A 17,500-nucleotide genomic window follows, 5' to 3' on the forward strand; every position below is an offset into this window, starting at 1 on the left:
ACACCTGATGATGCTGAAAAGATCATATCTTCAAGGAGGGTCATTCAGGTCACCTCAGGTCACTTTTACCGGGAAGGGATGTCATGTCCCCGATATTGCATTTGGCAGCTGGTCCCCCTTTTTCTTTTCTAATACAATTTAGGAATGCACATGTATTAGAAAAGACAAAATATTAGTCCCTCAGAGGGGAGGGTGTCATTGGGCGCCACCCAACTCATTGTGGCCATGTTAGGCCTATGCATCAAAGCCCCCCGGGTGATAATCTTCTGACTCGGACGGCTTTTTCGTAAGTCTCTTGTGTTTTGTTTGTAATCGGAATCGGAATCGGGAGTAAAGGGAGAAGAGGTTTGGCGTGGAGATACCCTCTTTTTATCCATGTGTTCCGGGCCAGCTGGGGGGGGTGGGGGGGGTGATGCACTGGGATCAGCCCGTGATGTGCTTGGCTGAGGTTCCACCTCGTCACTTTTCTCCTTTCTTACTTTGTCCCAATCCGCCTCCATTCTCTTTTTTGCAGTGACACTCCATGCCAAAGTCTTCCTTTTACGTTTTTCTATTGTGTATGTAACACGAAAAATGCACTAAATATCAATGGCGCGCAAAAAAACACAAATAATTTGTGTGAGAATGCAGCATATAATTACTCGCGCTGGGAAAATCGAGCACGTGCTTGCATCGCTCCCTCCACACCAGCGAAAAACATATCATACAGTACCAAACGGACATGTAACCACGAAAAAAAAATAGAAAAAATAAGATACAGAAGAAGCTATAGGAAGATAAATGACAGTATAGATGTAAACAAATTTAAATCCCGACTGCGTGGGGTAGTAGACATTTAAATTTTTAAATGCCGCCAAATGCACTTGTGCCTGGCAGGTTGTTGCGCAATGCGCAGAAAGGCTACACGATGTCATTTAAGGATTTTCAGAAAACAATTTTTTTAAGCCGAAAATATGACGTTCCTCCTTAAGTAGTGATAGTGACTGTGTTAAGTGTATAGTTCTAAGAAATGCCAGGATTGGTAAATTTTTGTAACATGCATTTTTTTTGGCAGATGGTGGAGGAATGGGTCAAAAACAAAACTCCAATTGCCATCAACCAGGGTCCAAGTTTGCGTGAGAAGTCCATTCTCTTGGTAAAACTCATGCAGTATGTAGAGAAGCGATTCTCTGAGGACACAGAACTAATGGCTCAGTTCTTGGAGTTGGTGAATCATGTATATCGTGATGAGACTCTTAGGAACACGGAACTCACTGCCAAACTTGAGCCTGCTTTTTTGGCTGGTTTGCGGTGTACACAGCCTCCCATTAGAGCCAAATTTTTCCAGGTAAAGTATATTGTCATTCTATACTTTTTGATCCTACCTAAACTACCTTTTACATTAGTTGCATTGCAATCCCCCAATCAGTTGAACTATACAAGAAAGAAGGATTATTATTAGTTAGTACTTGAAAATGTTTTATTTGATGTACATGTAGGAATATTTGATTGAGAGTGTTTCACATTTCTAGGTGTTCCATGAGAGCATGAGATCCAGACTCAGTGATCGGCTGCTGTACATCATCTGCTCACAAAACTGGGACCACATGGGACCGCACTACTGGATCAAGCAGTGCATTCAGCTTCTCCTTGTTACGGCTCAGCAAGGTAAATTGTTCTTGTGTTTCTTGCTTCTTTGTTGACCTGTTAATGCCAAATGACATGATATCACTTCATGGCAGGTATTCCTACCGAGAAAGAGATATCAGGTCGTGGCTTTTTACATGGCTGGCTCGCCGTGTGATCGTGTGCATAATGGGTGGCTGCCACTTTAGCAGGAAAATAACCCAAGGCATTAAGCCTATACATGATGGAGCCAAAACTCTTGTTTCTGGGGGAGAAGCTGGAATTCTCTGCTTGTTTTCAGTATAGCTTTGATGGGGACTTCTCAGAAAACATAATATGCTTATTATACCCTTATTTGTACTGTACTGTTATACGTTTTTTTCTGTAGTGTATTAGTCAGTTAAATACTGAAGAATGAAAATATAAGAATCCAGAAGGAATCACTAGTCATATAGTCCCATAGGAGAAGACAAAAAAAGATAAATAGTGAACTAAAACCTCCTCTTGCCAGCAATGCCTCCAAGCCATTTTTCCTGGAACAGGCAGGAGGTCATATAGATCATATCCAATCCCATATAAGCATCATTGTTCACAGGAAGTTGACAGAAATTATATTGCTTAGCATTGATTACCCCTTGTCTTATATAACAATTGTTTCTGCCCACAGGTACTCAGATCCAGAACTCATCGACACAGGTGCTTCTCCCAGGGGTAACAGCTGTGATTAATTGGGCAGATGCAGCCGAGCGAGCTAACTTCTCTGTCTTTGCCAGCATAAAAGAGGAGGCGTCTGACCTAGATCAAGCCCTTGATTCCTCTGTAGATAAGGAGGTAAAGACCCAGTCTGTCACGCTGCCACTCGAGGTGTGTTACATAAATCGGGAATGCCTGCCTGACAGAAGTTTAAGGAGGAATCTGTTAGTTTCTGATTTGATTGGTTTATTTTTGTTGTAATTTTGCTTCCTTTTTTCTGTTGCAGTTTCACCTTACTAACAAACACACAGCTTGAGTAGTTGAATGAGTTTTGGAAATTCTTTTGGTGGAGTTTAGGGGATTTTTTTCATGGTTGCATCATATTGATTGGAAAGGATTGGTAAAAGGTTGATGATTGGTAAAGATTTGGGAAAAGGTTGAAGGTAGAGGGAAGATCTTTGTAAAGCACAATGTCTCATTATGACAGATGTGATGGTTGAATGTAAGTAGGGATATGACCTCATATGAATATGAAATGTATTTATGTATGTATACACAAGAAAAGATAATGTATATAAGAAAAGAATACAATGTAAGAATATGTGAGTGGTAGTTGATGATTTATAACACTGATGTGTGGAAAGGTAGTGTACTAAAGAAGCATACAAGAGCCTAACTATGAAGGTTTGGTAAGTGCTCTTGGATGTTGGGATAGAAAAAGGTCAAATGATACTTGTTTGATTGTGGTTGGTTAATTGTTATGGGATGTATGGTTATGCCAAGCATGTGTTGGACGTAAATAGCAAATGATCAGCCTTGGGACTGAGCAGGTTTTTTCACTTCTAACAAATTTGATCATTTGAAAGGATATGACCACTCTCTTGGATGTGTTATGGTTGATGGTGTTATTTTTTTTTAGTTTGTGGCATATAATCATACTTGTTTTTTGTACTAAAATTCTGTATTATGTAGACCTTATTAAGGAAGTTTTATGTTGAGTTTTATCATGGATGGAATGATTTTTTTGCATGGTAAATTGTAAAGAGCTTCATTATTTCATTAAGTAAGGAATATTGTAAGGGAACTTAGTTATGCTGAGGTCTTGCATGATTTAAGAATCTAATACAACTATTTTTAGATTTATATCTTGAGTATACACTAAGAATTGTCTGTATATGTCACTTTTAATTTCAGAGAAGCAATATATTTCAGTTACTTCACATAATGTAAAACAGAATAAGGATTATCAGAAATCAGATAGTGGTTTGTAAAATAGAATAAGGATTTTCAGAAATCAGATAGTGGTTTGCTGTAGGAAAAGAACTGGTAATTATGTAGGTTAGGGACCTAATGATTTTTTTTTTTTTTTTTTTTATATATAATGCTAGTATCTGACAAGAAGTAGCTCTGTAAATCTGAAATTTCATTCCAGTTACTTTTTGTATGATAAGTATGTGTGTGTGCAAACATGCCAGTATGTGTGAATGTCTATGTGTATCATTGCATATAAATATTTTTTGTTGTTAATGACATTCAAGAGAATGTGCAGTGATGCATAATGGATATCTAGAATTTAATACATTGGTTCTACAAGGCTGGAAAAGATGTTGGAAGTGCTTTAACTCATTCACGCCAGATGACGTGCTGACACGTTTTGTGGTTTTTGCGTCAGATGCCGGTGGCTAGTGTGCCCGAGAATCCTGAGGCATTAGGCCTATGCGTTCGAAATCCCCCTACATTGTGACCATTCAAAGCCAGAATTGCCCCGGTGTGAATGGGTTAATAGAGTGGCTGTGTTACCAAGATAGGTGAAAGATAGATCGAATATGTTTGTAGAAAATTTTATGAGCCTGCTCAGCTCAGCTTAAGTTTTGATGTTATAAATTGACCCATTTCTTTAACTTGTTAATGATGGGTAACATGATATTATGTCATGTGGCAGCACTTGCCACTGGGGATGCAATGTCATGTCATGGCATTTTGTATGGCTGGCATGATGAGTGATGGTGCATGCAGCAGGTGGCTGTGGCCTGAGTGCACCATGTTGTCATCAGGTTAAGCTCATTTTACACATTATTTTTCTTGCTTAACCTAGAATATTTCCACAGGATGAGATCGACATCGAACTCTCATCAGTCCCTGCAGATGGTGCTCAGTCCATTGATGGAAATGTGAAGAGTCAAGCCAATCCCAGGGCCAACTTGCATCTGTTGTTGTCAAGACAGGTGAGCTGTTTTACCTGTCTTTGCCTCTTTTTATCTGTACCTCATATTTTCATCTTGCATTTTCATTATTTCCCTTTGTACCAACTGTTCCTCAATTTCCCTCGAATAAGTAGTCTATATATTGTTATTAGTGATATGCATTTTGTGCTCTATGGTTTGCTTATATCCTGTTATCTTGTTTTAATGTAAAATAATGCATTTCATCATATTAGGCTTAATTAGTCTCTTTTTATATCTTATTAATGTTTCATTCTTGTACTTTTTCCTCTGTGCCAATGGAATAACACATCCTCTGTCCCCACAGTCCAAGTTTATGGAGAGCGTCAAGGAGGTGACAACGTGGCAGTTCCTGTCGGCTGTGTCCCAGCTGTGCCACATGGACACCAGCCTGGCAGAGTGGGTGTGGCTACAGTTCTTCCCACGCATATGGAAGATTCTCAGTGAGAAACAGCAACAGGTTGGTTCAGGGATTGAAGCTCTGTGCATGCGTGCGTGCATGTGTGTGAATGTATTTTCCTTTATTTATTTCTACATCAGGTGATTGATTTTGGTATATATTTTTTCATTTGTTAATTTTCATACAGTATCATTCTGAAAGTGATAACAATAAAAAAGGGGATAAAAAACAAAATACATTTTGTGTACCCTGAATAACTTTCTGTATGTGTAGGTTGTGTATGAAAATAGATTTTAAAGATGCATTTCCTAATTTTTCTACAACATTTCAGGGTATTGCAAGTGAAGTGATTCCATTCCTGTGTTCAGGATCACATGTCATTCAGAAAGACTGCCATCCCTCGGCCCTCCACACCTTCACAGAGGCCCTGGCACAGTGCCAACCACCAGTGCCCATCAGACCAGCCATCATGAAGTACTTGGGGAAGAGCCACAACCTGTGGCACCGCATGACTCTTCTCCTGGAACAGGCAGCATTGGAACAGGGTGCCATGACCACTCCTAGATCTACTAAGAAGGACCTGTATGACTCCTATGACATGGAGCCTGTCACCAATCCCCAACAGGTGGGCACCGAGGGTTAAGGGACTAGATAGCTGTTTTTAGGTCTTTATTCATATTATACCCATATGGAAAAGCAGTGTCTGTTTTAAATAAGAGCTTATGATATAGATCATGTAGGTATCACTGTGCTTTGGTCCTGCATTTATGACAGTATGATAATTTTCTTTTGTTTTTATTTGGGCATTTTACCTTTCCTGTATTTCTTTTCAAGATAACATCCTTAGAAAAATAAGTGAAACCACATGATAAAGGGAGGATTTCATCTACAATTTTTCCTTTTCTCCATTTATTATTGAGTTGCTCATTAAGATACACATTATTTATTGAAATATATGGAAAAACCTCAGTGTCATTGCTGCAACTTTGGTGCTTATATTCATAGAATCTTGCATGAAATATAATATAAACTGAGTATGTGCTTTATAGTAAATATGCACTGGATTTTCTTTTCATGTATTTCATTTTTCTTCTCTCAAGGAAATACTGGACTCTCTATCAGAGATGTATTCCTTGTTGAAAGAAGAGGATCTTTGGGCTGGACTGTGGCAGACAGTGGCCCATTATCACGAGACAAGGCTGGTAAGTATGAGGCTGAAATAATTGACAAGAACATTATTTTTTATGCCTGTATAGAGCAAGTGTTCTCATATTATGCCTTTTCTATTTATATGTTATAAAGTGAAAAACTCATCATCATTAGTACAAGGATGGTTACAGCCAGTGATATCTAAATAAAAACATTTTGCTGTTTAGGCTGTGACCTTTGAGCAGCACGGTTTCCTAGAACAAGCGCAGGCAGCATACGAGCTGGCCATGACGAAGGCCCGCACAGACATGGCAGTTAGACCAGCTCCAGTCAAGCTACAGTCTGAGATGAAACTCTGGGAAGATCGATGGATAAGGTGAGCAGTTATTGTGTCAGTGTTGAAAGGTATCAGAGCATGCCTGACATAAACAGCAGAATATAAGAGCTGAATAGAACAGGAAACTTTGCCAAGGGTTTGGAATATTTTTCAAGAAGGAGCTAAAACAAAGGGATGACTTTAAATAGCTTGAGTTTTATATGAATTTTAAAGGAATGGTAAAAGGAAAGGGCATATGTGTGAAATGTTTATAGGTGTAGCCAAGATTGTAAGAGAAAGAGAGGGAGAAAGAATGTTTATAAAGTGAAAAAGATGAAATTTAGGTGGAAAGAAGCTGGGTACATGGAGAACCACATGAAGGCAGAAAGGGAATATTAATGTTTAATGGTAACAATCAAGTAGAATAGGTACAGATGTAAAAATCTCTCTTGCTATAACTACCAATGCTTGATAATTTGATTTTTGTAAAAATTAACCATTTTTTACTAATGCGTCTTCTTTGTTGTGCAAAGATGTGCAAAGGAGCTGAACCAGTGGGACTTAGTGCAAGAATATGGCAGTAGTGAAGCATCAGGGAATGCTCTTTTGGTTCTTGAGAGTGCGTGGAGGGTCCCCAACTGGGCACGCATGAAGGAGGCACTGGCCCATGTAGAGCAGTCGTACCCAAAGGAGCTAGCTTGGAAGGTATGATGAGTTAAAGAATTTGTATTAAGCACCTATTTTCTCTGCTGCTGTATTTCTTTCTTTAAAATATATTTATTTCCTTTTTTTAAAATGCAGATTATGTATTTAATTATTTAACTGTGTACATGATAGATAAATACAATCTTGTTGTTATGCTATTGATATTAGTTCTATGAAATGTAGATGTTGATTCAAGTCTTTTCATTTGCCAAAATAGGTGAACCTGTACCGAGGTTACCTTGCCATCTGTCACCCAGAAGAGGAACATCTCAAGCTGGTAGAGAAGCTTGTGGAGGCAGCAACGGTTCTCTGCATCAGAGAGTGGAAGAGGCTTCCGCACATTGTGTCCCACATCCACTTACCTTACTTGCAAGCTGCCCAACAGGTAATGATAATGACGTGTGCTATGGTGTGATGTTATGGGTGTTTGTTTTATATATTGTGCTTAATATTATGATAAAGATGATGGAATTTTTGTTAAATTTTTATTTTTTTTTTTATTTTTTAATTTTTTTAAATTTTTATATTAAAATTTTAATATTTTTATTTAATTTTTATTTTTAATTTTTGATTTTTAATCATTTTTAATTTTTAATTTTTAATTTTTAATTTTTAATTTTTATTATTTTTAATTTTTAATTTTTAATTTTTTTATTTTTTTAAAATTTTTTTAAAATTTTTAAATTTTTATTATTTTTTTATTAATTTTTAACTTTTTTTTTAAATTTTTAATGTTTTTTTTATTTTTATTTTTTTTTATTAATTATTAAATTTTATTAATTTTTTATTTTTTTTATTTTTTATTTTATTAATATTATTTTTTATTTTTTCTTTTTTATTTTTTTTATTTTTTTTTAATTTTTTTTTTTTTAAATTTTTTTAATTTTTTTTATTTTTTATTATTTTTTATTTTTTATTTTTGATTTTTTTATTTTTATTTTATTATTTTTATTATTTTTATTTTTTATTTTTTATTATTTTTTTATTTGTTTATTTTTATTTATTTATTTTTTTTACTTATTTTCATTTTATTTATTTATTTATTTTTATTTTATTTACTTATTATCTTTTTTTTTTTTTTTTTTTTTTTTTTTTTTTTTTTTATTGTTTTTATTTTTTATTTTTTTTATTTGTTATTTTTATTATTATTATTATTTTTTTTTGTTATTTTTTATTGTTATTTTTTATTTTTTTATATTTTTTATTGTTATTTTTATTATTTTTTATTGTTATTTTTATTTTTTTATTATTTTATTTTTTATTATTATTTTATTATTATTTTTACTATTTATTTTTATTTTATTTTTTTTTTTTATTTTTTATTATTTTTTATTTATATGATTTTATTTTATTATTTTTTATTTATATTTTTTATTTTATTATTTTTTATTTATATTTTTTATTTTATTATTTTTTATTTATATTTATTTATTTTATTATTTTTTTAATTTTATTTTTTATATTATTATTCTATTTTTTTTATTTTTTTTATTTTTTTTAATTATTTTTATTTTTTTTTTTATTATTTTATTTTATTTTTTATTATTTTTTTTACATTTTTTTTTAATTTTAATTTTATTTTTTTTTTTTTTATTATTTTTTTTTAATTTTTATTTTTAATTTTAAATTTTTTTTTTAAATTTTAATTATTTTAAATTTTTATTTTTTTTTTTTTTTATTTAAAATTTTTATTTTTTTATTTTTATTTTTAATTTTTTTAATTTTTTTTTTATTTTATTAATTTTTTTAAATTATTTTATTTTATTTTAATTATTTTATTTTTTTAAATTTTTAATTATTATTATTATTCTTTTTTTTTAATTTTTTTATTTTAATTTTTATTTTAATTTTTTTATTATTTTTTTTTATTTTATTATTTTTTTTATTAATTTTTATTACTTATTCTTTTGATTATTTGTTTATTCATTGACATTACTTCGGTCATATATTTGATAAAGTAATTTTTGTGGAATAGATTATGAAGATACTGATATATGATTTGTACCATCTATTTTCCTCCTCTTTTTGCCAACAAGATAATTGTCTTAATTTGACAAGTAACACTGTGTAATATTTGCAGAGCATGCTGGGTGTCCATGCTTCTGCGCAAGCAATCATCCACTTTGGCAAGATCGCACGCAAGCACAACCTGAGCAACGTGTGCTTTGAGTCTCTGTCGCGGATCCACACCATCCCCTCAGTGCCGGTGGTGGACTGCTTCCAGAAGATCCGGCAGCAGGTCAAGTGCTACCACCAGATGGCCACAGCGACAGGAATGGGCAAGAATGAGCTGCAAGGGGTCAGTGCTACTGTTGTCTCAAGCCCTTTGTGGCTGTGCATGCTCTGTCACTCACAGGGGGATTTGGGTTGTAGCCTTGTGTTTTGCTTTTTCTTTTGTGGCTGTTCTTTGAAGATTTTGAGACATACAAGCATGGGGTTAGGTGGATAAGTAAACATTTTTCTATATATACATGTGTAAGTGTAGGTGTAAGTGGTGTGGATAGGAGTGGAGATGGATATGTGCATTTATGGTAAATGCAAATAAAACACATCATATGTGATTGATATTTTTTCTTATCTAGTAAAACATACCCATATGATGAGTACTTGATTGAGAAGGAAAAAAAAAAAATATATATTTATATAATGTTAGAATTTACATATTTAATTTTTTTCACTCCCTTAGGGTCTCGAGGTGATTGAATCAACAAACCTGAAGTTCTTCAACAAAGACATGACCGCAGAATTCTATGCACTGAAGGGCATGTTCCTGGCTCAGCTGGGTAAGTTTGTATGCATTCTTTGGCCTCTTTTTACATATATTATGAACAGCTGTCGTAATGATGTAGTTGATGTAGCATTTTGAAAGTGGCAAATGTATATCACTATTAAATGACAAATAGAATTGTACATCTTATTTTAATGTTATAGGTCGAAGTGAAGAAGCAAACAAAGCCCTGAGTGCAGCTGTCCAGCTTCATGACACCCTTGTCAAAGCCTGGGCTCTCTGGGGCGATTACTTGGAAGCCCTCTTCACCAGGGACCCCACACACATCAACCTTGGCGTCTCTGCCATTACTTGCTACCTACATGCATCGCGACACCAGAATGAGTCGAAGTCCAGGAAATATCTGGCCAAGGTGGGAGATAAAGTTGTAGAGTGTCTGTGGAGCAGTAGTGTTTTCTTGCTTTGTGACTATTTCTTTCTTTTTTTCTCCCTTTTCTCTTTTCTTGATTTTTTCTTTCTTCCTACTCACTCTCTTTCTCTTTCACTTTCTCTTTCTGTTTTTTAATGAATAGATAGGATTTTATTTTGATGAATGAGCAAGTCAATAAGTGATTAGACCTTAAAGGATAATGCCAATTTTCATATCACTTGGTCCAGGTGTTGTGGTTACTGAGCTATGATGATGAGGCGGGCAGCCTAAGTGATGCAGTTGACCGCTATTGCATTGGGGTTCCACCCATTCAGTGGTTACCATGGATACCACAGCTCCTCACCTGCCTGGTGCGGCCAGAGGGCAAGGTAAGGCAAACCTCATTTGTTTCTTTGTTATTTTTTGTTTCTTTTATATATATATGTATATATATATACATACATACATACACACACATATATATACATATATATATACGCATACACATGTGTACATGTGTACATGTGTATATGTATGTATATGCATATGTATGCATATGTATGCATATGTATGCATATGTATGCATATTATATATATATATATATATATATATATATATATATATATATATATATATATATATATATATATATACATATACATATATACATATATACATATATACATATATATATATATTTATATATTTATATATATATATATATATATATATGTATATATATATATATATATATATATATATATATATATATATATATATATATATATATATATATATATATACACACATATACATATACATATACATATACATACATACATATATATATACATATACATACATATACATATACATATACATATACATATACATATATATATATATATATATATATATGTATATGTATATATATATATATATATATATATATATATATATATATATATATATATATATATATATATATATACATATATATGTATATATGTATATATATATATATATATATATATATATATATATATATATATGTATATATGTACATATGTATATATATATATTTGTTTTGTTTTGAGACGTTCACTTAAATTCTTATTTAAGCTTTTTCTTGCATATAGAGTGATCTTGTCTTTTAATTTTGATTACATAGATTAAATAGTTGTATATATCATATAGAATATTAAGTTTCAGTATATGTAGATATATGATGTTATGTTATATTAACTCACCTTCTTTACACAGGTAATCATCAATCTCCTGAACCAAGTAGGGAGGATGTTCCCGCAGGCCGTGTACTTCCCCATTCGTACCCTTTACCTTACGCTAAAGATTGAACAGCGAGGACGTATCAAGAGTGGTAAGTAGTTTGTCCTGTCTCCACTGTATTTATGAATACTTTTAAATTTATGCTTTTATGCCTAAAACTGTGAGTATTTTAAATTAAACGGAAAGGTAAAGTAGGTAGTAGGTACCTTAAAACCTAAATTGTGTGGAATCTTGTCTAGTAGTAATTTCAATTGCTTTATTATATTTATTATTGTAATTACCTTTATTATGTGCAGAAGTATGGTATATCAATTTCAAAAGAGTATTTAAGGATAGGTCTGAGTGTAAACATGTCCAGCTTCATTCATTTCTGAGATTTTGTTATTTCTAATCAGTCTGATTTTTAATGTTAAAAATAGACTTTGCTTAAACTAGCATTCAGAAAAGTGTATCTTTAGTCTTTATGCATATCACATATTAAAGATCATGTTTGTGTGTGTAGATAGTATGAATGATACACTAGATCATGTTTGTGTGAATAGGTAGTATGAATGATACACTAACAAAATATTCACTTGCTCTTAGTGGATCCCTCAGCTGCAACTGCACAGAAGGCTCAGCAAGGCAACCAAGCACAACAAGGTCAGGGCCAGGCATCCACACAGCAGCAGGCGCAGCAGGGACAGCAAGGCGGGCAGCAGCAGACCACAGAAACAGCTGGATCCATCAAGGCAACAGAGCCGATGTGGAGGTGTTCGCGCATCATGCACATGCAGAAGGAACTCCATCCGACAGTTCTAGCTTCTCTTGAGGGCATCGTGGATCAGGTGAGGGATCTGGGAACTGCGAGCAGATTTTTAGAGATTGTGGATACATGCTCTAGTTTTTACAGTTACCCCTAGCCAAGTATTAGTTTTATTAATCGGTTTTCTGTATATTCTTTATGAAATGAAAACCAGTGTGATTGTCAGTAGGAAGAATATGTTGATGTTTGGGCTTAGTTAATTAACTGTTAATGATAGGATTTATTTGCAATAAATTAGAAAGCTTTGCAGTCATAAGCAGAGATAGATATCAAATACACATGACACTGTGTGTTTTGTAATTATTTTGAATGTCATTTTGTATTTATATATAATTTTAAAAATTTAGAATACAATATCTTTCAATCCTTATTAGATAATGTTAATTTGATTTATGCTTTAATTTTTGTTGAGTGTGGAATGGCATTAAGATGATTTTAATATTCAGATGGTGTGTTTCCGAGAATACTGGGATGAGGTTGTGTTAAGACAACTCCGCCAAGCACTTGCCAAATGTTATGCAGTCGCTTTTGAAAATTCAGCAGCAGTCTCGGAGGCCAATATTACTCCACACACCCTCTCGTTTGTGAAGAAACTTGTTTCTACATTTGGTATTGGTATTGGTATGTACAGCAAAATTTAATGTTATGTTTATTATAATATTCATGAGAAAAAGGAAATGCTTTGTTACTCACTGTTGTATAAAAACATTTATTAGCCAAGGTATTTAGCAGAGAAGTTGCATCTGTCTCATAAATATTGCAGAAAACATCAGCAGCTCGGTGAGTGGGGGAGGGCAGTATGGCAGTGCTGCATCGGAGTCCCTGGCCAGGCGTGCCCAGGCAACAGTGCAAGACCCTGTGTTCCACAAGATGAAAGGCCAGTTCACCACTGACTTTGATTTCTCACAGCTGGGTTCCATGAAGCTTCACAACCTTATACACAAGCTTAAGAAATGGATCAAGATATTGGAGGCCAGGGTCAAGCTGTTGCCCAAGTGAGTCTTGTAGCAATAGATGATCAGATGTTTGTGTCTTGCATGTGGTAAATAAAGTGAAAATTATTTTGATTTAGGGTCGATGTTTGTTGCAGGTGATATCTTTTCCACATACAAAAACTACTATACATGCCTGATATGTGAAAGTTATGAGTAGTTGCAATTGTTTAAAAATAAGAAAGAAAGAAAGAAAGAAAAAAAACATGTTGATGATTTTAACTGATGCCTTATTTCATGCATAACCAACAATTTGTCTGGGAACTGTACTGACTTTTTTGTTTTGTTTTGTTTTTTGTCAATATTTCAAATTGAAAGTCAGGAACAACCAGCAAAGATTAATATTTATGAACATGAGAATTGTGTTTAAAGTAGAGGAAATAATAATGGGTGTATGGGAGTAGTTAAACACATTAAAAAAATATGTAGTCATTGAACTGGATTGTAATAACTGAAATGTTTCATGCAACAACTATTTATCATTGCTGTCAAAAGAACTGAGGATTTTGTGAAATAAGTCTCTGGAACATGTGAGGGAAATAGACTTCATATCAAGTTAATTTCCTAATGTAGGGAACTGTACTTCATAGCAACATTTCTCCTTTGCAGGTGGTTCCTGATTGAAGAAAAGTGTCGTTACCTGAGCAATTTCAGTCTTCAAACAGCAGAGGTTGAATTACCAGGAGAGTTCTTATTGCCAAAGGTATGAATTTTCCATGGATTTTTATGGATTTTATTTAGTCATTAGATCTGTTTTGTATGAACAGATAATGATCATGAATCAGTTAGATATCCTTGATATTTAAACTTGATAGTCCTGCTAAGAAACAAGCAAATGATTATAAAAATTATTGTATAGGTGAGCTCCCTCGTCCATTGCAACAAATGGCAGGTAGAGCTCCCAGTGACACTTTTGCTGATAAGAGCTGATGCTTGAGCAGTTCACTGAATGTTATTTATAGACACAACTATTTCTGTAAACTTGATGAGGATGTTACCATTTCCAACAGCACTCGCACTACTACATCCGGATAGCGAGGTTCATGCCCAGAGTGGACATAGTGCAGAAGCACGGTTCTGCAGCCAGAAGGCTCCACATTCGTGGTCACAATGGCAGGGTTTATCCCTATCTTGTGGTTAATGATTACTCACTCAGTGATGCTCGTAGAGAGGAACGGGTCTTGCAGCTGCTAAGAATGCTGAATCACTTCTTTGCCAAACAAAAGGTGAGATATGGCTCTTGTTAAAAATTATTGTGTAATTCATATATCAGATTGATTATTAATTATATAATTTTCATGGTGTGTATTGCAGATAGTAAATACACAATGCTTAAAATCATAATTTGTGAAAAATTATACTTATTCCTATAGTGATAGAGAATCTGGTATTGTCTCTTACTTTAATACATTTGTTGATTCACTCATTATCTTTAACAGGAAACGAGTCGTAGACTTGTCAACCTAAGCATCAGTCGTGTGGTGGCTGTGTCACCACAGATGAGACTGGTGGAGGACAATGTATCTTCACTCTCACTTCTTGACATATATAAGCTGCGGTGTGCGAAGAGGCAACTGGAACCTGATACACCCGTCACTAGATACTATGAGAGGCTGGCAGCTGTACAGGTAGGCCTAAGTTTTCTAAGTTAATATTTTTCATATCATTGGTGTTCTGTTCGTGAGGCTTAAGATTTCAGGTACTGTCTTGATCAAAGATGTCAGTAGAGGAAGTAAACTAACAGGGACACATGTTTATGTGTATACATTTGTATTGAGGCTTCATTTGGTCACTGAGTCTTGGTTAGCCATATTTTTTCCATGCAGATTAACCCATTCCCGACGGGGGATTTCTAGCCTAGAATGTCCAAATGCCGGGGCGTTCGAATTATTAGGCCTAAATCAATTGAATAGCCGGCACAATACTGTGCCGCCCGGCAACTGGGCTTTTGAATGCGCGGTACACATGCTGTACCACCCGTCCTGTGTGGGTTAAGCAATCAGTACTGTGATTATAGTTTGGTAATAAGTGTTGTCAGTACTAGCCTCTGCTTACAAGCAATAGGAGTGTTCACTTTCACTCTTTGTCAGAGATGATAACATTAATAACACACATGCTTTCTTTACTCGCAACAGGCTCGAGGTTCACAGGCTTCTCATCAAGTACTACGAGAGATAGTGAAAGAGGTACAAAATGTGATGGTACCCAGGTCGATGCTGAGAGACTGGGCCCTCACCACTTATCCAAACCCAACGCACTACTGGACATTCAGAAAGATTGTAAGTTTGCGGCAACAGATTTTACACTCATACAATATTGAAGGGGTTTTGCTAGTTTTTAAAAATAGTACCAGGTTATATGAAGTGCTTTTTGTCTCCTGGAGGAATATTGGTCCTTTTTTTCCTTTGGAAATTTTATACTTTGTGCATTCTATCATTTGTTTTCATGTGGTATATTCTTTGCTTTCAGCTCACAATCCAGCTAGCACTAATTGGGCTAATGGAATACCTGCTCCACTTGACTAAGCTGTATCCTGATATGATGTACATACACCAAGACTCCGGCCTTATCAATGTTGCCTATTTCAAATTTAACATTGATGATGCCAAAGGTTTGTTAGATTTTTTTTGTAGCTGAAAAATATTGATTTATTTTCATTTGTGTGTAATATTTGCTAATTTATAATTATATGGACTATAATATTGAAAGTGTAGTGTGAAGTGTACTGGTACTCAGGAATTTAAGCTTCATATTTTGTATTTTCACGTTTTTCATATTTTTAATAAGTAATTGTAAAATGATTTGGTGCATGGTGGAATGATTATAGATGCATAATGGAATAATTTTGTGTCTTAGTGGACTGGAGTGTGAGTGGATGTGTGTATGTGTTAGTATGTGTATGAGTAACCATATGCATGAAATTACGACGACTGAGTGAGTGAGTGCATGATTGTATGTTTGTGAGTGTTTGTATTTTTGAGTGATTGCTTACATACATAGATCTTCATTTAACCATGTTTACAATTACAGGTGAATTAGATGGGAATCGACCAGTGCCGTTTAGACTGACTCCAAATCTGGCTGAGCTAGTGACCAGTATTGGTGTCTCAGGGCCTTTCACAGCCTGCATGGTGGCTACAGCAAGGTGTCTGGCTACTCCATCTTTCAAGGTTAATGCATTCCTTAGAGCAATTATGAGGGATGAAATCATATCATGGCACAAGGTAAGATGAGTTTTTTAATGACAGTGGGGCCTATTAATTTCTTTTGAAAATAAGGGAAATGTGCACTTTGATTGAGCTTCAGTTAGTAGAGTGAATATTGAGTAAAATATATAATTTGACATGATTAAGTTTATTTTGTTAACATGACAATAATTAAAATTTTACTCCATTATATGTCCCTTTTACATTATAGTTTTTCCTTTGACTGAAAGCTTTCTGAAGTGTTTTGTTTCCTCCAAATCTGCTTTGCTTGCATCTCATACCCTTAATAAAGCTTGAGGCTCTTGAGTTATTCATCATGGATAGTCATGCCTAGGACTATCACTTCATTGAGAGCAGTTCTCTTCCATTTTCCGGCACCAGCGGCAGGAGGGGGCCAGCGTAGAGGGCGCTCAGGGTACAGGACCAATGGAAGGGGAAGCCCTCATTACTCGCGTCAACAAAGCAGTCACAGCCATAACCACTCGCATACAGTCGCTGGCATCCAGTGATGGGGCTGACAGCAAGGTATGTTTTTTTTTCTGTACTCCTAGACTTTGATGATGAGTAATTTTGAAATTTTGTTTATGCATGAAGATTAATGTAATTACCTTCCAGATTATAATGCTCTCCTGATTTATTTATATAGGTATGAGGAATAATGTAAGTGCCTCCCTTGTTTAAATGCTTTGGTTCTTACAGGTGACGCAGCTGGTGCGTGCTGTGAATTGTGTGGACAACTTGTGTCGCATGGATCCAGCATGGCACCCATGGCTGTAGGTTGTGAACTTCGTTGACAACTTGTGTCCCATGGATCCAGCCTGGTACCCATGGCTGTAGGTTGTGAAGGGAGAGTTGGGGATATTGTTTTATTTGTCAGCATCAGGGCAAATTCAGATCAGCACCTAATGTTTAGGTGGATACTGTGTACAGTAGAAACAAGGACTTTGTACATATTACAGACATAGTTAATACATGAATGGAC

General features: G+C 34.4%; 1 protein-coding gene across 1 annotated transcript in view; it reads left to right on the forward strand.

Annotated features, from left to right (window-relative positions):
- Nipped-A (Transcription-associated protein Nipped-A) overlaps positions 1-17,500 on the forward strand; it is a 33,149-nt gene that overhangs the window by 15,349 nt on the left and 300 nt on the right. Inside the window, 26 exon segments of the mRNA XM_086533291.1 lie at positions 1,055-1,327; positions 1,512-1,647; positions 2,273-2,469; positions 4,407-4,523; positions 4,828-4,980; positions 5,252-5,545; positions 6,021-6,122; positions 6,297-6,445; positions 6,919-7,090; positions 7,308-7,515; positions 9,049-9,389; positions 9,777-9,873; positions 10,022-10,230; positions 10,476-10,616; positions 11,492-11,606; positions 12,101-12,342; positions 12,767-12,941; positions 13,084-13,315; positions 13,922-14,015; positions 14,323-14,538; positions 14,752-14,940; positions 15,448-15,591; positions 15,782-15,923; positions 16,343-16,536; positions 16,876-17,043; positions 17,218-17,500. The exon segment at positions 17,218-17,500 is cut by the window's right edge and continues 300 nt beyond it. Of these exon segments, the coding sequence (XP_086389417.1) occupies positions 1,055-1,327; positions 1,512-1,647; positions 2,273-2,469; positions 4,407-4,523; positions 4,828-4,980; positions 5,252-5,545; positions 6,021-6,122; positions 6,297-6,445; positions 6,919-7,090; positions 7,308-7,515; positions 9,049-9,389; positions 9,777-9,873; positions 10,022-10,230; positions 10,476-10,616; positions 11,492-11,606; positions 12,101-12,342; positions 12,767-12,941; positions 13,084-13,315; positions 13,922-14,015; positions 14,323-14,538; positions 14,752-14,940; positions 15,448-15,591; positions 15,782-15,923; positions 16,343-16,536; positions 16,876-17,043; positions 17,218-17,295 (4,578 nt within the window). The 3' untranslated portion in view covers positions 17,296-17,500.

The sequence above is a fragment of the Penaeus japonicus genome, unplaced genomic scaffold, assembly GCF_977035675.1.
Source record: "Penaeus japonicus unplaced genomic scaffold, GWHDUDI00000001_assembly GWHDUDI00000039, whole genome shotgun sequence".
Classification (NCBI taxonomy): domain Eukaryota; kingdom Metazoa; phylum Arthropoda; class Malacostraca; order Decapoda; family Penaeidae; genus Penaeus; species Penaeus japonicus.